Here is a 20,706-nt window from a genome sequence, read left to right on the forward strand (position 1 = left end):
AAATTAGCATGTTGGGGAAAAAGGTCTAGACCAGCGGTTCTCAACCTGTGGGTCCCTGGATGTTGTTGGACTACAAGTCCCATCATCCCTGAGCTCTGGCCTTGATAGCTAAGGGTGATGGGAGTTGTAGTTCAACAACATCTGGGGACCCACAGGTTGAGAAAGGCTGCTCTAGCCCATATTGGCTGTGAGTCCTGAAAGACCTGCACCCTACCTTGCAGGCCTTTTTATACCTGGCCTGGGAAGATGGGGCCCTGACTGACTCCAGCTACAAAAGCCAAGGCTGCTGAACAGAGTCTTGGGCTGGGGTGCTGGTTGGGGAGGGGGGGTTGTTGAGGGGAAGGTTGTTGCTGTTTTGCTGTTTGATTTTTGATGTTTTAAAATACATTTTTAATTGATATCTATCGACTGGTTTTATTATCTTTTGCATGTTGTAATCCACCTTCAGTATACTATATAAAAGTGAGGCAATATTTAAACAAATAAATAAGTGCAAACATTACTGGACAGTCTTAATACCCCAGATACTCAGAACGGTGAGATGCTTGCTTTGAAACTTCTTGCAACCAGGTTTGGATATCCACCTGTATGTTCTGAATAATTTGCATAGGCCAAAGATTAGAAGGAAACCACTAAGCATTGTCCAAATGTGTCTGTCTTGGAGAAAACAGAAGTTTGCTTTTAAAAAATGAAAAGCTGAAGAAAGACCCCTTTGAAATCTGAGTCTATCTCTCTCTCTCTCTGCTTGTCAACAGAAATGAGTTCCACACCTGCTGTTCCAAGCTGTTCAACATACATATGTGTTTTTGTTTTTAATTTAGTGTATTGCAGATAGTACGACTTGCTATCTTGGGTCTTCTTTTCCCTTTTGGTATTTTCTCCATTCTTTCTTTTAATATCTCTGCTCCGTACCTTTTCCTGAAGTTTTCTAGCCTTGCCGTCCCCAGAGAACTGGAGTGGCACTGCAGTGCTGTCCAGACCTTCAGGGCAAAGAGGGACTAATGAAGGAAGACAGCTGAATTTACAACGCTCATTCCCACCACCACCACGGAATGCTCTGCCTTTTCACGGTCCATTGATCTGGTCCCTGTTTTTCTCCCCCCCCCCACCTCTCCTTCAGTGCTGGTGCTGGGAGGACAGGGTGCTTTATTGCCATTGACATCATGCTTGACATGGCAGAGAACGAAGGTGTGGTGGACATATTTAACTGTGTGCGGGAGCTGCGATCCCAGAGGGTCAACTTGGTGCAGACAGAGGTAGGTGTAAGGATGCATTTTCTTGCCTGTCAGCTTGTTTCCAAGAAACAGCTCCACACTACCAGATAGCTGTAGCCTATATAATGGAAGAAAAGGCAAACATGCGAGCGTATCTAGTATGCCTGCGAAGCCTGGTCAATTAATCCCTTGGTGCAATTTGTGGAATTATGTTGAAGGGTTTGCAAAGTGCCCCTAATTAGTGGACCAGCAGATATAATTTATTAAATTTATATCCTGTGCCCTTCCTCTGGAAGGAGCCCAGGGTGGCAATGATCTATATTTATTTTTAATACAAGTACCTAAAAAAGCACAGGCTGCTGGCTCTATCTGAGAAGAGGCATTTCATGCACACATACAAGGAAATGTCTCATAATCTAATACCTGAATATGACATGCACATGCATCATTGAAAAACAAAGTCTGCTTTCATCACTGGAATCACACAGCATAATTTGTAACGCACAAGCTAACATTAAACATCTATCATTAGCTTCCAAATCCATCTCACAAAGCTGCTGCTATTAAACCCACCAGTTTCCATTAATTGAAACACAGTCTGAACTATATCTAGCCTCTTTAAATTTCCCCAGCAATCATTCAATTCAAATCTACTTTTTAGCTGGGAAAATCTGAGGTGGCCATAGTCTTTGTTTTGCATTCAGCACCTGTAATCCAGGCAACTTCAAAATGAGAGATTTGACATGATTATCATCACAAGTTCGTATACATTATGTTCATCCCACCACTCACTAGAACCAGATGTCTTAAGTATTGGGTTACTTCACACGCTACACCTCTTAGCCATACACATATTTTATTTTTATACACCAAATGTAAGAGATTATTTTGACAAACAAGTTTTTGCAAACATATCACAATTCAGACATGCGGATCAAGGGTCAGCATCCTGTTGAATGTAAATATGGTGGCAAACCTGGGTTTGTCTCCACTGACATGCTTCCAGCCAGATGCCTGGAAGCTGTGGCTGGATGGTTACGTGGGAGCCGGTTGAAGTTAAATCCTGTGAAGACAGAGGTCCTCTGGCTGGGGCGGGACGATATGGGATCGGGGGGACAACTCCCATCTCTTGCGGGGGTGCAATTGGTGCCAGCACCGTCCGTTAAGAGTCTGGGTGTAATCTTCGATACCTCCCTCTCTATGGAGGCGCAGATTACAGCTATAACAAAGGCGGCATTTTTTCATCTCCGCCAAGCTAAGCAGTTGGCCCCTTATCTCTCTCGCCCTGACCTAGCCACTGTGATCCATGCGACGGTCACCTCCAGACTGGATTATTGTAACTCGCTCTACGTGGGGCTGCCCTTGAGACTGACCCAGAAACTCCAGCGGGTACAGAATGCCGCAGCGAGACTCCTTACGGGGTCCTCGCTGCGAGATCACATTCACCCGGTGCTATACCACCTGCACTGGCTCCCGGTGGAGTATAGGATCAAGTTTAAGGTGCTGGTTTTAACCTTTAAAGCCCTATACGGCCTAGGACCCTCGTACCTACGGGACCGCCTCTCCTGGTATGCCCCACAGAGAAACCTACGGTCTGTAAATAAAAACATCCTCAAGGTCCCAGGCCTCAGAGAGGTTAGGCTGGCCTTAACTAGAGCCAGGGCCTTCTCGGCTGCGGCTCCAATCTGGTGGAATGCTCTGTCACAAGAGACTAGGGCCCTGCGGGACCTGACATCTTTCCGCAGGGCCTGCAAGACAGAGTTGTTCCACCAGACCTTTGGTCAGGGCGCAGCCTGACTCCCTCCTCTGGCAACCTGCACAGTACTTTGGTTGCCATCAATTTGATTTTAATTAATTTTATAATGAAATATTTTAGAATGTGTGATTATTCAACTATTGGTTATTTGATTGTTGTTAGCCGCCCTGAGCCCAGCTTCGGCTGGGGAGGGCAGGATATAAATAAAATTTATTATTATTATTATTATTATTGGCAGGGGGTGTTTCCTGCTTGGCAGGGGGTTGGACTTGATGGCCCTTGTGGTGTCTTCCAACTCTATGCTTCTATGATTCTATGATTCTATGACATAAGTAGTGAAATGGCCCTTTTAGAAAAAGCAGTTATGTTCTCAGAAGAATCAATAATTAAAAACCAGGTAAAATATTTCATAGGTAGAATATGTCGCCGAATAAAAGTCTATGTCCACTTGTACGCCTTTGCTTAAGCATGTACACCAGGAATTGTAGTTACATGTTGTAGAATGTAAATTGCCATATGCATGAATGGTGCTATAGAAATAATTAACTGGGATCAGTTTTAATGCTGGAGATGGATTAAGATCCAGGCAAAACTTTGCCTATCATTCCACCTGCCCAAATGCTTTTTAAAATGTATCTGTTACCCATGTTTTGACATGTGTTTGCCTTGGCATTGGGTTTGCTTTTATCCAGGAGGGGAAAACACACACACACAGTTATAAAATGCAAGCACTTCCCACTCCAGTTGGACGGTAGGAGTGTTTTGTTGACCCGAGAACTCTGAGAGGGAATGTTGAGCATTTCATTATTAAAGTAGGATGTGTAAGATTGATCCTGAGGAGACTGACAATGATCAGTGTACAACTTCTTACTGCGTAGGAACAGTATGTCTTCGTTCATGATGCCATTCTAGAAGCATGCCTTTGTGGCAACACAGCCATCCCTGTTTGTGAATTCAGATCCATATACTACAACATCAGCAGACTGGATCCGCAGACGAATTCCAGCCAGATTAAAGATGAATTCCAGGTAAAATAAAAATAAAAATGCAGACCTTGTATTTTGTCAGTCATGGAATAGGTGATGACTGGCATGTCTCAAATTATAACAGGGTGCCAAGGATGCTCGCATGTATATTGTCAAAATGTCCACATTTGTCACCTCCCGTGTATTAGATACAAAAGAGAGTGTACATAGCTCACAATGGTATATAGTCAGATTATAGATTTTCCCTCCCTTCTGGGAATGTGGAAGCACCATTTATAGTAAAAACACATGGTTCAGTAATGGAAACCAAAAGAGGGTCAGGCTGAAAAGACAGTAGCTATTGGGAGGGACCCGTTGCATGGATATGTAAGTATGAACAAGTATGTTCATGTGTGGGGAGTGGGGGAGAAATTTGAATCAATTCACATTTGAAGGCAAACCTATCTAGTTCACACTTTATGAAATGCTACCATCTTCCAAATTCACACTTTGAATTTCGAAAGTCATCCTTCAAAATTTGTACTTTTCTGAATTTTGCATTGCAGTTTTCCAGGCAAGTGAAGTGTACAAAAATTCATTTACAAGAGTAAAGTATACAAAAAGTGCATAAACAACTGGAAATAACATTCCAAATTGTTAAGGGTATATTAGTATATTAGAAGAAATGTACACCAGGATACTCGTTCTTATTTTTACTTCTACATAGCCACAGGCTGTCCTCACACACCTGATGTTATGGGACTGGGCTCCCAGTCAGTATGTGTTTAAGCCAGGCATAAAGTAACTACTGAGGTGAGTTTCTTGGTTTGCAATTTTGTTTGTGTAGCAGATGTCTGTGCATCAGATTGCATTATTTCTCTCCATTTGCAAGACTGCTGAAAAGTTACAGTTCCATGAATCGAAGAAAAGGTGATCAACGGGTACCACAGCTTCTGCTGCAGATATTTAGTGCTTACACGAAGGAAGCATTTAGGTTGAATGGAAGCTTTTGCTAATGTTTGCCTGGGGCTGTGAAACAAAAATGTAACCATTTCTCTCACAGCAGTGAACAAAATGTTCTGCTTCCATTCACCAAATTGTTTGTAAATTGGTTTATGTTACAAAGCTCACCTTGCTTCATCTGAAAATGGCCATTATGAAGCTAGAAGATGGACTTTCTCCCTTTGAAGTATCCCCCAATCTCATTAACATTTTGTTTACAGCTTTTCTGTTTGTTTCTTCACAGAGAATCGAAAGGTCATATATCTCTTCCAAAACACTGCTTTACACAAAATAAAAGTGCACTTTTAACCAATAGATTCCATCAGTTTGCTGCTGCCCACTTTTGAACAGGGTCTGGTGGGAAACATCAGCGATTTTGCTGTTTGGCTGAACAACATTAAGATGCCCTAATTTAAGTTTCACAATCCTGCTTCAGTACCATCTCCAATATGCACAAGAGGTGCATTCCATATATTATTTGTGTAGAATGTTGCAAGTGGTTATGAAGGTCTGGTTTTAGGGAAATGTAATATGCACCCCATAAGTTACTACAGGGCCCCACTCATCTTCTCTGATTCAGAAAAATAAACACCTTCCTGGCTCTTTGAAAACTGCAAGACCAGTATTCAAAGCACCAAGAAGGTAGACAAGCATCTATCTCCAGTGAGATATTCTCAATGTATTTGCCACAAGGAAAGCAGTTGGACTGTGTACCAACCAGGTAAATGGTTGGAGGCTTGCTGGTGGGGGATGTCGAGACCCTATCGGGAATGTGGTGGTGTTAGACCTTTGAAATTAAGAGCACCAGCAGAGCCATGTTGGATCAGGCCAAAGGCCCATCTAGTCCAGCATCTTGTTCTCACAGTGGTCAACCAGATGCCAATGGGAAGCCCGAAAGGAGGACCTGAGCACATCAGGAGCTCAGGTCCTGGTTAAGGGCTAGATCAAGTCTCCAGATCTGGGCTCTGGCACCTTCTTTATATAAATGATGAATGGGCTGGATCTCACTGTGAAACTCCTGTGTAGTCACTATGCAATGTACACATTGAAAAAGTGGCTGCCATACATAAAACTAGAGTACATTCTGATTCATGATCACTCTATGTATCTGAATGACACCCAGAGGCCTTTGTTGGTACCATGACTTTAGTTTGCTGATCTGTATAAAAAAGATTTAGTTTCCAGCTCCTGCCTCTTAAATAAACCCTATGTGCATTAACTGAATGGCTGCAGGGATGGAGAGAAGAGACCAGGGTGACATTAAAAGGTGCAGGTTTGCTTGTTTTTACAGCTAACTGCATGATCCGGAGCTGTGGGCATGCTTGAGTGTTGGTTTATCAAGATTAGTGGGAAAGAGACATTGATGAATCACTAAGAGGCCAAATGTCTAGCCCTTCTCATGATGCAGCTCATCATGTGCATCCGGGCAAAGGAGTGTCATTACAAGGAATTTTAGGTTCTACTTTGTGCCAGACAGTTGCCTGAGAGAACTCCATCAAAAGGATTTAGCGCTGCAGGAGAGCATTCTGGCCTAAATAATTTTTTGGGATGGCTCTAGTTATCTATAGCATGCATCAATTCCCACTGAGATCACAGATTTGAGCATCACACATGGCTTTGACAGTTTGAAGTCTTTTTATTCGAGTTCTGATTTTAATGTTTGGAATACCATGGATCTATGTGAAATAATAAATGAGTGTTATTCAGTGTGGTGTTGGTTCAATCAATTTAATAGCTACGTAGGAAAAACTGGTTGAGCTTCCAACCTTAATATGCTTTCTTAGATGAACCGTAATGATTTTACAAGTTTAAAGGCATGAACAAAGGCTCTGAGTGCACCCATTTTTAGCAAAAGCTGATATAATCGAAAGATACACAGTACCTTCTGGTTTGCATTTGATTGAGAATACAGAGAATACAGAAGTTCAAACATCATATTAATATGTCACTATGATACAGAATACTGCTGAGTAATATTCCTTGATTTAGCTCTTTAAACAGGAAGAAATGAAAACACCCAATAACATATGAAGTGTAGCTGGAGTACAATGTAATAATAAATATGAACATTTAAAGCTGAACTTTAGTCAAGTTGGGCAGATTTCACCTATCACAAGCTTGGAAGCTTCAGTGACTCTTGCATGGTATGGACATTATCTGGTCTTACTGTTAGCATAGACATCCAAAATAGCCACAACTAAGGTGATATCAGAGATGACTTGCACCATTATGTTTTATGTGTTGTCACTTGGTCATATTTTTCATGCTCTTTGGCTGCTCAGATACCTTATTGGGTTCCTGCAGAAAAGAATATTAGACAGATACATTGTCTGAAATATTAAAAATAGTCTCAAAGCAAGTGTTCTGTTTTCATTTAAACCTGTAGTTTTCAGCACTCTGCAAGCACTGGGGAAGTTTCAAACCTGAATTATGAAGGAAGGTGATTCTATCCTCCCTCACCCCAATGTAGCAGTATGAGTTCCAGCCTTGCATGTTGAGAAGATTTATGAGTTCAGTCTGGCTGCTGTCAGATAGATTGGCAAAAGAGAACGCTTGCATTTTATGTGTAAAATCACATCTTTTTATGTTAAACACTAATCAGCTCCTGTTTCTTCCTTTGCCTACAGACCCTTAATATAGTAACGCCTCGAGTACGGCCAGAAGATTGCAGCATTGGACTCTTGCCAAGGAACCATGACAAGAATCGCTGCATGGATGTACTCCCCTTGGATCGGTGCCTCCCCTTCCTTATCTCCGTTGATGGGGAATCAAGTAACTACATTAATGCTGCACTCATGGATGTAAGCAAACCTCACTCTGAGGTCATGTTTTCTTCTGTATAGATGATTAGAAAATGGGCAGCTCTAGCTAAATACTGTCTGCCTGTTACAGTAGGATAATTTCTCACAATAATGCTGACAAGTTTTCCATAATGATTTGTAAAAATATGAAAGCTGCATGGTGGCACATCTCATTGTCTGAGTTTGCTCTTACTGTCTGCTGTGATACAGCCCAGGCACAGGTTTCCCACCACAGTGAGAATTAAGCAACAGCAAAATCGCTGTAAGAGAGGGCAGTGCTTGTCCCAAGAAGACTAGGAGAAGGCATCAGGCTGTCCTTTTCTTAGAAATGAATCAAAGGGTTGCAGCTCAGGGGTAGAGAATGTGCTTGGCATGTGAAAAGTTTCAGACTTAATCGCTGGAATCTTCAGTTAAGGGTGGTGAAGACCTTGGCTTGAGACTATGGCTAACAGTACTGAGAAGTGTAGCCCATACTGAGCAATGGTCTGCCTCCATGTAATGCAGCTTCCTCAGAGAATAGAATCATACAATTGTAGGCTGGTCCAACCCTCTGCAATGTAGGAATCTCAACTAAAGCTTCCATGGCAGATGGCCAGCCAACCTCTGCTTAAAAACCTCCAAGGAAGGAGAGTCCACCACCTCCCAAGGGAGTCTGTTCCACTGTTGGAAAGTTAAGTATTTCTGAGGTTTAGTCAGAATCTCCTTTCTTGTAACATGAATCTTCTCTTCCTATGGATGGTTATTCCTAACAGCAGTTTCCACTGCAAAGTGGCTGCAGAAATACCCCCCCCCCAATAATTGGGAAGGGGGCACTTTTGTGTGTCTTCCTTGCAAGCACTCCCATATATTTTCCCTTTAGGATGTGTTTTTATCTTCCAATTGATTTTGTTGTTATTCCCTAAACTGAGTGTCAATGGAAATGAACCACAAGCATACTGGTCCCACAAACCTGTCTGCTTATTCCTTTTCCATTGTCTATTATGTGCTCAGTTCAGGCTATCGTTGTTGTGAGAACCTCTGCTGTACAATCAAATGTTTGCATCTCTTACCAGAAAAAAAGGCTTAAGATACATTCAGACACAGTATGTAGTCTTGTCAAAGTGATTCAGAGGCACTGTGATAGTGGGTACATATCCGTTATCTCACAGCCGAGTGAGCAAAGGCCTTTACTGCTTCACTAAGCAGAAGCTGTTTTCTGCACAACCCGTCTGTGTCTAACTCTGAGTTGTGCTGCTGCCAGCAATGAAACCGCCGTATTTTTCACATTTACAGAGACTGGACAGTGATCAATTCCACTATGAAGCTGAGATCATCCTCATGTCTTACAAACCCCTTCTGATCTTTCACCCCCTGCCCTTATTACAGATAGGAATTTTTAAAAAGTGTTTATTGACTAATAATCAGTAGTGACCTGTGAGGGGGTAGAGATGTGGCTGGCAGAATAGGCCACCATTTTTGGACAGGAATTGAGGGGAAGGGAATGCAATACAGACACACACATAAGGGCCTGGCGTCCTTAACTGTGGTTCAGATCTATGTCTGCGTCAACATTAACAGTGGTTAATTGTTTCCCAGATGTGCTTCTACCCTGCATTTGAACCAAAATTGGTTTCAAATGCTGAGTTAGAGGCATCTCATAGTTGGGATGAACTATGGTTAATAGTGCAGGCATAATATCAAACCATGGCTAATGGGAAATTGTATAATGGAAGCAATAGAAACAAAGGGGGGGGAGCAAAGATCAAGAAAGCAGGCAGTATTGTGGCCCATTCCCAATCTCTTAATGTTTGGCATTACACCAGCACTAGTCCTGATCCACGTTGGTCTGATCTCTATTTTTGAGTAGGAACAGAAGGTTATGTACCCCCCAATTACACTGGCCAATTGTTTCAAGGAGTTAAATGTCTGCTTTTTAGACTGATCCCTTATGCTAATCCACGTGCACTCCACAGATGTTTAGAAGGGATTGTTTACTCACTTAAACCGTAAGCCAAAGTCAAAATACAATAATGCTTTACATATGTAATCTCTTTTCATGCCAGCATTTTCTTATACTTTAAAGGACAGACGAAGCACAGGAATTTTGTAAATCCACATGATGGCAAAGGCATTGACAATTGCAGACTCTGGGCATGGTGGGTAGGCTAATCAGAACAAATAATGGGTAGCTCTTCACAGTTCTGTAGAAGAAGCAATATTGTCAGGTGCAGTTTGTCAAGTGTAGTGTTTCAGGCAGGAGGCAAACTGCACACACCCAAACTCCTTCTTCTACATAGCTATTAAGGTACTTATGGTATGTCCATAATCTTCAGAATACAAAGCGGTGTTTTGTTTTGTTTTTGTTTTGTTTTGTTAAAAAAGAAATAAAATTAATTACTGAAAATGGTGAAGAAAAAATGTCAAACCTTCAGCAAATGTGCAAATAGGATGGAGGGGGAATTTAAACAGTTCACAATTATAGGCAAACTTACTGAATTTCCCCTTGCCAAAGCAATGCATAAACTGAAAAACAGCCATTCTTTGCAATTTACACTTCTCTGAATTTTGCAAAGCAGTTCTCTAAGCCAGGTAATGTGTTCAATTTGCATTTTACCAGGGCAAAGTGCATAAAATTTCATATATTAGTGAACACAGCGTATAAACATGCATTGTTGAAGAGAGAAATACAAAGATGTGCATGTTATTGCATACAAATGCATATATTAGGAGAAATTTGCACTGGACCTGATTCTTTTTCTTTTCTTCATAAAGCAGCCTTCGCAAACTGCATTGCAAACTGGTTTTGGAACTGTGTGGAATTGAAATAGTAGCCTTTGTTACAACACAGGGCTGAATTGTTAAATGAAAAGAAGTAAACAACTCCTGTTGTGGCGGGTGGGTGGGCAGCTGTAGCAGATGCCCATTTTGGAAGCTTGCTTAGATCTTCATATTCCGGCCACTCTGCTTTCAATGTCTTTAGGAAAAGGGAAGTCCTTCTTCCAGCTGTCCCCTTCAGTCATTTCCTCAAATTATCGTCGTTATTTTGCTGAGTCTTGACACATAAATAATTCATAAGGGATAATCCTTGTTCTTATGGCACTTCTCTAATGAAATGTCTTCATTGGGATCCCATTACAAAGGCTTCATTCATTCAATGTGCAGCGATAACAAGGAGTGTGAGGTGCGATTTGTATAATCTGGTTACATGGCTTCGTTTGCCTGCCCACAGCCTCCTGGGTTTAATATTCTTCTGAAATCAATGGTGATTGATTTTCCCCACTAACATTAATCCCTTCTTTTTCTTTCTCTCCCTCCCCGCCAACTCTTTTGTCAGAGCCACAAGCAACCTGCTGCCTTTATAGTTACCCAGCATCCTTTACCCAACACAGTAGCAGATTTTTGGAGGCTGGTGTTTGATTACAACTGCTCCTCTATTGTGATGCTGAACGAAATGGATGCTGCACAAGTAGGTAGTTTCTTTGGGGGGGAGAGAGTTGTGAGTTCGTACAGACTGATTTCTAGAAAACTTATTTATTTCAAAGCAGTTGCTTCTCATGTGGTTTTAAGATCAGAGATAAGCCTTGGCAGTCATGGGCTCCTCCCAGATTTCTTTGGACAATTATGCTGATCTTTGTTGCAGTGAGGGGAGAGATTCTCACATGCTGAGACTGCCATATCTGGGGTTGGCTCAAGACTTCAGGCAGTATACTACTAATGTGTCACATCAGCACAAGGATTTCTGCTTACACAATGAAACATTCCCATTCATTTTCTCATGCAGGCCCTGCACCATCTCCAAATCTGATCCGGAGGGTTGAGGGGGGACCCCAAGAACTGATTAAAAGGATGTACAGGGGCACGGAGGTAGCAGAAATTCTTGTGCTGATGGAACATTTGCCTTAGTGCTATGTTGGATTCCACCTTTGATTTCTACCATGGCAGTCATGAGGCTGTCTCATCACAACATGTCATTGGCCTACAACATGTAGCAAGGCACACACTCAATTTGGTTTGCTCTGTCTTGAAGGGTCCTGTTGAAGTGATGTGCCCCCAGAGGCTAATGGATTCTGAAGGATTCCAAGGGGCTCTAGCAAATTTTCATATTGATTCAGCTGATGCTCCCTATTGAAACTTTGGCACTCTGAGGAATGTAGGGACCACTCTGGATGCACTCTCAATCCCAAATTCAATCTTCAGGCTTCAGAGGAGAGTCTAGCTGCTGCTTGAAGCACCATTTAGACCCCTTTCTTGCATAGACAGAAAGAAAGGAAAGGGAGATACCTTGGCCATTTCATGTTTAACGCTAAGTGCACTCCTGAAAATTTCTTAGAATCACTCCCACGTAAAAAAAAAAAGGCACTGATATGCCCCCTCACACCATGTTCATGGATGACAAATAGTCCCACAAAAATATGGAAGGAAAAATTTGTCTTTGCCTTATGTGTGAGATACTGTTGAAAGCTTTATCTGAACAAAATCACTTCTGGCTTCATCCAACAAGAGTAAGCTACAAGGCATGAATCGGTTTGCTGGATGCCTTTGCCTTACGAAGTTCTGGGTTCTGAACAGCATGGAGAGGAGAAATGTTATCAAGCATCTGCTCTTGATGGGTTTTCAAATTCCCATGCATGCAACATCCTCTAAGAAATTATTGGTTTGGTCAATTCTGATGATTGCCAATTTGATGTTGAGGGTCAGGAGGCTGAATACAGGCTCCCCCCGTATTCTATATTCAATATGTTATATGTAGATGACAAATCATGTTAAAGGTTTCACTATTATAGCTGGCTATATTCTCATTGGATGCAATGGGTTTTAGTGTAAAAGCTGGTATGTTGTGTTTTCCTCCATTCTAATTTTGGTTTGTTGTGTGCTTCCCTTTTCTCTCTGAGCAGCTCTGCATGCAGTACTGGCCAGAGAAGACATCCTGTTGTTATGGGCCAATCCAAGTGGAATTTGTTTCTGCTGATATTGATGAGGACATCATCAATAGAATATTCCGGATCTGCAACATGGCAAGGGTAAAAAGATACAATCCCTGGTTCAAATACTGGCATTTAGTCTGGGGTTGGTCTCCTGGACAACTCCATCAGAGTTGTCTACTCCATCAGGTGCTACTGGAAGGAATTTTTTTATTTTGTCCATCAGATCAGTAAGCTTTAAGTATACAGAGGTCTGGCTGCAAAGTTCTCATACACAGGAACAGACTTATACCAAGTCAGATAATTGAGTGGCAGTGGCGCTCCAAGGTTTCAGGTGGGGGGTATTCCCAGCCCTCCCTGGAGAGGACAGGGGTTGAACCTGGGACCTGAGTTACGGCCCTTCCCCAAGTTGCTTCTTTCCCACTCAGGTGGGCTTCTACCACAGGCTTTGTGAGTTCTCTCTTCCTCTCTACACCCTACTCCACACACCGAACCTCAGCTTCTACTTATTATGGTTGAGGGCTCTCTCTCTAGCTCCTTAGCAGTTGTGGTCTCTTGTCATTCCACAGCTTGAGTTATCTTTAAAATACTATTCACACTATAGCTGCAGCATATCTCCTTCTGCCTCCAGTTTTGTTTCCCTGGAGACTACACCTCCTTCCAGTTGTCCTTGAATTCCCCTGATTGCCCTTGATCTTGGAGGAGCTACGCTGGGCAGATCCTGCAGCAAGGAAGTGGGCAGGAAGCCAGGGTGGGCAGTGCTAGTGGGAGGCAAGTGCCTTCCCAAATCAGGAGTTCATGCCCGCAGCCCTCCCCAATTGCTGGACTCCTGTCATTAACAAACCTGGTGTGTGTCGTCCCCCCCCCCCCAGCTTATCCACGTAGAAATATACTTTGCCCCTTTTGTTCTCTCTCTCCCCCAATTAATTTCCATTGCCATCACTGGATGGATCCAGGATCTGACATAGGGATGGTTAGGGAAAGGATCTGAGTCAAATTCAGCTTCCACATTTTCAAAGAATTTAATGTTGCTTTTTAGCACTCAGACATTTATTAGTACAGAAGGGTCATTTGAGTAAAACTTTTTTGCCATTTCCCAACAGCAGGAACTTGCATACCTCCCCAACATATTACTAGCATGTCCCTACGCACTCTTCTGTCTCTAGATGTGACCCATTCCTGGCAAATGTCTGATCCCTCTAACCTGTTACCTATCCTTATCCTTGAGCCTTAAGATGAAAGGGAAACAGAGTGCTTACAAACTATGATTCTCTGAAAAGTCTCATGAAATCTTGTACTGCCAATGGCAAAGATTACATTGATGTTCACCATCCGTCAGAGTAATTTGTCCCACGCAATTAAGTACCAACTCTCTATTGATTGCTTGTCTGTTAAAAAGGTGGTCATAGTGGGCCTCGGGGAGAAAAAAAGACATACCTTTTTTGTCAGCTACTGTATAAATCAGATACTAATTCCAAGAACTAGCTTTCTGCAAATGTTTGCTCATGACATTCAGGAGAGGAAATTATTGATCCTGTTAGCTACCAGCCATCCCTTCCATGATCTAAACCAGCAGTTTTCAACCAGTGTGCCATGGCACCCCAGGGTGCCTTGAACAATACTGGCCTCCTTCTCACCCCCCCCCTTTTTAAAAGAACATTTTATTAAATTTTCCAAAAATAACAAAAACATCATCAAAAAAAATTTAAACCATAATTTTGCTCGACTTCCCTCCACTCCTCCTCTTGTTTAGGGGTACTCTCATTTTCCTACTCATATTGAAATACTGCCCCTCAATGAGGCCACACTTAGATTCACAAAATGTTTAGGGGTATGTGTTCCCCTGCGTCCCCCTAGAAAAAAAGCACAGGGTGAGAGGCTGCCAGCTCTGCGGGCAAGGGGAGACATAACTGGGTTCCTGAGCCCCACGGGGTGCCACAGAAAGAATGCAGTTGGTCAAGCGAGCTGTGGACTAAAAAAGGTTGAAAACCTCTGTTCTAAACTGTGGATGAGGAACCTGTGGAAATTCAGGCACTGCTGGACTACAAATTCCCATGAGCCCCAGCCCTGTTTGCCAGGAATGATGGGAGCTTAGTGATATACACACCATACATTTAAAACACATTTATGTCACCTTAGCAGTCATGGTTTCCCTCAAAGAATCCTGCAAACTGTATTTTATCCCTCACAAAGCTATAATTCCCAGCACCCTTACCAAACTACAATTCCAAGGATTCCTTGGCGGGGGGGCATGACTGTTAAAGTAACAAGAATATTTTACATATATGGTGTGGATGTGACCCTGGAAACCAATATCTGCAGAACCACAGGTTCCCCACACCTAGTATAAATCCATCTCATTCCATGTGTCTCCATACAGTGATTACAAGAGGTCTGATTTGCCTTGTCTTGACATGGCACCTCCAGCCTCATTTCCTCAAGCAGGAAAAATAAGCAAGTAAAAATGAGCAAACCTTGCATCAGTTCATCTAGCATAACTGAATACCTTCCTGTTCTCATTGTTTACTTTCCTGATGTGCCAACATGAATAAACTTCTTTGGGGAACCTTCCCTGCAAGTGGAAACAGCCTGAAGTTGCTTCCATTGGTCTCCTTTTACAGTGGGCAGTAGGAGTGGGAAGTAGGAAGCCTCTTTCTTACAATGGGATATAGAGGAGGACTCTCAGAAGACCAGAACATGAACTTCTGAGAGTACATAAAAGGTTTCATACAAGTCCTTTACACAGTCCAACCAAGATGTATTTCTTTTCTTTTAGCCCCAGGATGGGTACCGTATTGTCCAGCATTTGCAGTACATTGGTTGGCCAGCATATAGAGACATACCTCCTTCCAAGCGCTCCCTCTTGAAGGTGGTCAGGAGGCTGGAGAAGTGGCAGGAGCAGTATGATGGGCGAGATGGGAGAACTGTGGTCCATTGCCTGTAAGTAGTTTGCCTTTGTTTTCTGTGCTAAATATTGGTTACAAAGCAGAAAAGCAGGGAAGCACTGCTGATGAACTGCTTTGGTGGAACACCATACCCTGCATTTGTACATGTGTATGCCATAGTGCTGCTGATCCAAATGCCTGCTGAGCAGAATTGCATGGAATTGAAGGGCCAGAAAACACCATCTAGTTCAGGGCTGGGACAAGTTGAATAGGCCTTGATCAGCGTCCTGTGGAGGGCTCCTTTGTCCATTGGTAGATCCTGGGGGCTTATCAGGGGAGAGCAGCAAGATCTAGTCACCACTTAAATTTCACAAAGTAACCCCCAAGCAAGCAGTGTTCCAGGGCATTGTTGGAAATCTAAAGAGCAGCTAGATCTGGTATGCATCCATTCTGATGAAATGCTAGACAGGAATGTTTTGTTTTTGTTTTTTTATGGCCCTGATCTGCTTAAGTATTGGGCTGCTAAGATCCTTCAAACCAAACACTCCTGATCTTTAAAATAATATTCCAGTCTATCATAGAATACAGCCTGCTCAAACCTTTGGAATATTTGTGTATCCCTCTCAGTTCATGAAGGAGGGAAGTGGATCCCATAGTTGGTGTCTGCTACTTCCATGGGCAGCTTTGCAAATGCAATAGGGCACATTGCATGGCAGGATGTGGGGGGGGGGGGGGAGAGAGAGACAAATAAGCCACTCCTCGAAGTCCTCAGCTAATACAAATTCCCCTACTTTCCCCATGTCTTTCCTTATGCACCTAGGAATGGGGGTGGCCGCAGTGGCACCTTCTGTGCAATCTGCAGTGTGTGTGAAATGATCCAGCAGCAGAACATCATTGATGTTTTTCACATAGTGAAAACCCTACGGAACAACAAATCCAACATGGTGGAGACACTGGTAAGTACTGCAGGCTGGGTTAGGGTGTAGGAATTGCATCTCTAGTGAGATGCTTACACAATGGGCCAGTTTTTAATTAAATTCTGTGGGTGGAATACAACATCAGGCTAAGGAGAACTGTTCCATCAGCCAGCACAAGCATTCGTGTTTGCAAGATGAAATGCGCTACCCTCCTGCCCCCTGCACAGTGAGTTCTCCTGAACCTTCTGAGCAGATCAGGGGAGAACCAGAGTAGGTCCCATTATGCTAGCGGGATTCAACATGCTGGCTTCTGCTAGTGCAAGAACTTAGTTGAATTTGGCCCTACGCTTCAGCTCGGATGCTTTGTGTTTTTGGAGCGATTGCTAATTAATTTGATTCACTTCCACCTCACCCTTCATTGTTGAGGCACTAGGCACCAACTTAAACTGGAGTGCCACCACACAGAAGGCCCTCTAGTGTTAATGCATGACATACCATTTCTGTCTGTGGAACATTGAGAAGGGATCTCAAAGGCCTCTTATGTTGGCCTTTGGAGGAATACAAGTGAAGGTTCAAGTAACAAAGAGACACAAGTATTAGAAATGAATAGTGCTGGGTATGCATTATCTTGGCCACATTTCATTCTGGATATTGAAACATAAAGAATTTCCCCCTGAAAATAAACAAATGTTATCACCCCCACTGCCACCCAGCTTCACTTGGTTGTGACTGTCTCCATCAGTTTCAATAGGCATCAGACAGCTAACAAGGAGCTTTAAAAGCTTTATGGTTCCTACATGTGCACACATAACTCCTCCCAATAAGTTGCAAGCCATAAATATTTGTGCTATACAGTGGTGCCTCGCAAGACGAAAAGAATCCGTTCCGCGAGTCTCTTCATCTTGCGGTTTTTTCGTCTTGCAAAGCAAGCCCATTAGCGGCTTAGCGGATTAGCGCTATTAGCGGCTTAGCGGGCTTAGCGGATCAGCTGATAAGCGGTTTAGCGGCTTAGCGGATCAGCTGATTAGCGGCTTAGCGGATCAGCTGTTAAGCGGCTTAGCGGATCAGCTGATAAACGGCTTAACGGATCAGCTGATAAGCGGCTTAGCGGATCAGCTGTTAAGCGGCTTAGCGGCTTAGGATCAGCTGATAAGCAGCTTAGCGGTTGGGGAAAAGGGGGAGGGAAGGAAAAAAAACCTGCAGGAACTCGCAAGACATTTTCGTCTTGCGGAGCAAGCCCATAGGAAATTCGTTTTGCAAAGCACCTCCAAAAAGGAAAACACTTTCGTCTAGTGGGTTTTCCGTCTTGCGAGGCATTCGTCTTGTGGGGCACCACTGTAATTTAAAGCCCTTTTAGAATTACATGTCAACATGCATAGCCCATTGGAACTAGTGTGCCCCCCTACTAGTTTGCAAACGTTAAGGAAATAATTATGTTATTTACTGCATTGTTTTTGATGTTTAACCTCTACTGAAATTAATCATGTCACCGCATTCCCATCCTCAGAACCTGATTTCTGGTGGTACCTGATGACCTCATGAGACCTCAGAGATGCTTTCCGAGGTCTTGTGAGACCTCAGAAGTTGCATGAAGGCCCTGCGGTGTGGGTGCTGAGCACCCACAATTTTTTGTGCGTGGTTCAGACACCTAGAGCCCCCTATAGTTGGCACCCCTGAAATGGATACAGTGCTTATCACAATAAACCCAAAAATGGATGGAAATAACCAGTGCTTTTTTCTGGGTGGACACATACCCCTAAACGTTTTGTGAATTTAAGTTTGGCTTCTTTGAGGGGCAGTAATTCAATATGAGTAGGAAAATGAGAGTAACCCTAAACATTTTTTTTTAGAAAAAAGCAGTGGAAATAGCCATCTCCTTACATCCCTGCTCAGAGTAGACACATTGTCCATTAATTTCAATGGGCATACTCTGAACAGGACTCATATTGGAGACAATCTAAACTCACGTGCTCAAGTAGAACAGGAGGATGAGGCTTGTAATCACTCTTTTTTCTCATTAGGCTCTCTTTTTCTTCTCTTTTAGGAACAATATAAATTTGTATACGAGGTTGCACTGGAATACTTGAGTTCATTTTAGCCCATGAAAGGTGGAGAGCTTGCTGAATTCCCAAAGCCCTGATGTCTGAAGGGCACTGGTTCCCCTCGTACTTAAAGGGAGCAATGGGGTGAGGAAAGCAAAGCTCTTCACCCTGGAGCGAGAGACCAGGTCAGATCTCAGTGCCATTGGAAGGAGGAGGGATCTGCTACCATCTGATTTCTCCAGGAATGTCTCTCACTTTTTAAACAACCTACTGTACAAATTGGCAAGCCACGAGGCAGGCTGGAAGACTCTGATTTCTAATCCTTTCTGACTGCTTCACTCTGCCATTTTGGATGTGTATTTTTGTTTCTCCTTGATACGAATGGGGAAGGGGGATTACTGGAATAATCAGTCGCCTTTCAACTCCTCTTTCTCTTTGCCTCCCCCACAAATCCTCACTTTATGTTTTTAGTTTTCTATATCAGCCATTTGGCAAAAGAGGAAAGCTTCAATAGACCCACGTTAAGGCTTTCAGCACAGTGAGTCTTTGTGATCAGTTTTTCAAATGAAAAGGCCACTGCAATGAAGCTGTAATTTTCTGTCTGCTCCCATTGTCTTAGAAGCAGGCCATGGAACCAAGAGGCTGTTGGTGAATTTGCTGCCTTGGTTGCTACACAGTGCTACTCAATTTCCAATGTTGTGCATGGGTTGGTTCATAGCGGCTGCAGCACTGGTGAAGCAGTTCTGTTAAATTGCACCTCCTAGCCATCTAAATCAAAGTCACCCTAAAATTATCTTCATGCTTCAAACAATTATTGGTCTTTGGTTTGTAATGAAGTTAATTGAGTTTCACCTTAAGTACTTGTTTCTGTACAGTGTCTCTTTAAAAGCAGGATGTCATGGAGGGGCAGGCTTGTTACATATCTGCTGGTTGTTTTGCAGTACACACAGCTTGGAGGTTGTCTGCACCTTCTATATCGTCATTTTCTGAGGGAAAGTTCTGTAAGAGAATGGGTGATAATGGTCAGTCTGTCAGGCTCATCAGAGATGCAACTCCCTGTTTTGGCAAGGGGCACTAGTCTGCTATAACTGAACCTGTAAGAATGGGTGACAGAAGTTTCACACCATCTAATGAACTGAGTTATTAGGGGAAATATAACATGTGAACTCATGAGTTTGCAGCATAGTCAGGTTTACAGGTTAACCTTGCCAATCAAAATTCTCAAAACAAGGAATGTGATGTAGACCTATCTGACTGTGAGAGTCGAGAGATGATGTGGAGTATTTGTAACTCAGAACAAAGGAGATTGGTAAAGTATAGAATTGTTGCAATGTACGTGAGATCTGACAGCTCTCCAAACAATCCGATTCCAGATTGGTACATGGTAAATTGATGGTTATGCCTCAAAACAGAACACTTGGCTTTTCTAAATTTGTAAAAGGCAAGAGGAGTATGCTATACCCATCTCCAAATATAGGAACTGGTGTTTTTTTCCCCTTTCAAAAGGACAGAATTCAGGTAGAAGTTGGCAAGCACACAGAGAAGGTTGTTGTTGGTATATTAAGGAAGACAGGGGGAAGTTTTATTCTGCAGTTTTTTCTGTGAAGTCCTAAGAAGCAATTCTTGGAAACATACACTGGACAATTCTGCCTTGCTGTCTCAGGTCAACAATTATATTTTGAAGCTGTAGAACCGTGTGTAAATTGGATAATATGAAATGGCTGGTTGCTGTTTCATCGTGGGCAGCCAAACCTATTGAAATGATGCAGCTGTTATAGCTGTTCATGTATTTTTATATGTTTAGCCATCAGGCTTCTTTAAAAAGATGCAGAAAGAAAGAAAAAATATTGTCTCCATCGGTTTCAACCCAGTCCATCATGTTTGCTAGTGTGGGGTTATGCAGCAGCAGCTATATCCTCCTAGATGACAGGAGCCATTGTGCAAGATGTGATGGTCAAACCTGACACATGACAAGTATAATTACCTGGAAAGTAGTCTTAGCTGTAGCATCTCCCAAGAGCTCTTCACCCATCTTGGCTCATCACATGCCAGCTTTATGGTCTCACAGATGCCCCTTTACATTTTTATCGTTCCAAACGCTTGCCTCATATATTCTACCAAGAAGTAAGTGTGAATGATTCCAGTGGGTCTTACACTCCAGGTAACTGTATTTAGGCGTACATGCAAAAGAGGATATGCACTGACATATTCACAGTGCATTTT

The 20,706-nt window shown here is 42.8% G+C and overlaps 1 protein-coding gene across 17 annotated transcripts in view; it reads left to right on the forward strand.

The window, feature by feature from the left end:
- PTPRT (protein tyrosine phosphatase receptor type T) overlaps nt 1-19,343 on the forward strand; it is a 592,781-nt gene extending 573,438 nt beyond the window's left edge. For all 17 annotated transcript variants that reach the window (XM_083507878.1, XM_083507892.1, XM_083507888.1 and 14 more), the window contains 8 exons: nt 1,121-1,256; nt 3,849-3,998; nt 7,565-7,738; nt 11,052-11,183; nt 12,613-12,738; nt 15,416-15,579; nt 16,345-16,480; nt 18,486-19,343. In XM_083507878.1, the coding sequence (XP_083364004.1) occupies nt 1,121-1,256; nt 3,849-3,998; nt 7,565-7,738; nt 11,052-11,183; nt 12,613-12,738; nt 15,416-15,579; nt 16,345-16,480; nt 18,486-18,539 (1,072 nt within the window). In that variant the 3' untranslated portion in view covers nt 18,540-19,343. The remainder of the gene's footprint in view (nt 1-1,120; nt 1,257-3,848; nt 3,999-7,564; nt 7,739-11,051; nt 11,184-12,612; nt 12,739-15,415; nt 15,580-16,344; nt 16,481-18,485) is intronic.
- Nucleotides 19,344-20,706: the final 1,363 nt, after the last annotated feature.

This window comes from Podarcis liolepis (genome assembly GCF_965112155.1).
Source record: "Podarcis liolepis genome assembly, chromosome: 6".
Taxonomy (NCBI): domain Eukaryota; kingdom Metazoa; phylum Chordata; class Lepidosauria; order Squamata; family Lacertidae; genus Podarcis; species Podarcis liolepis.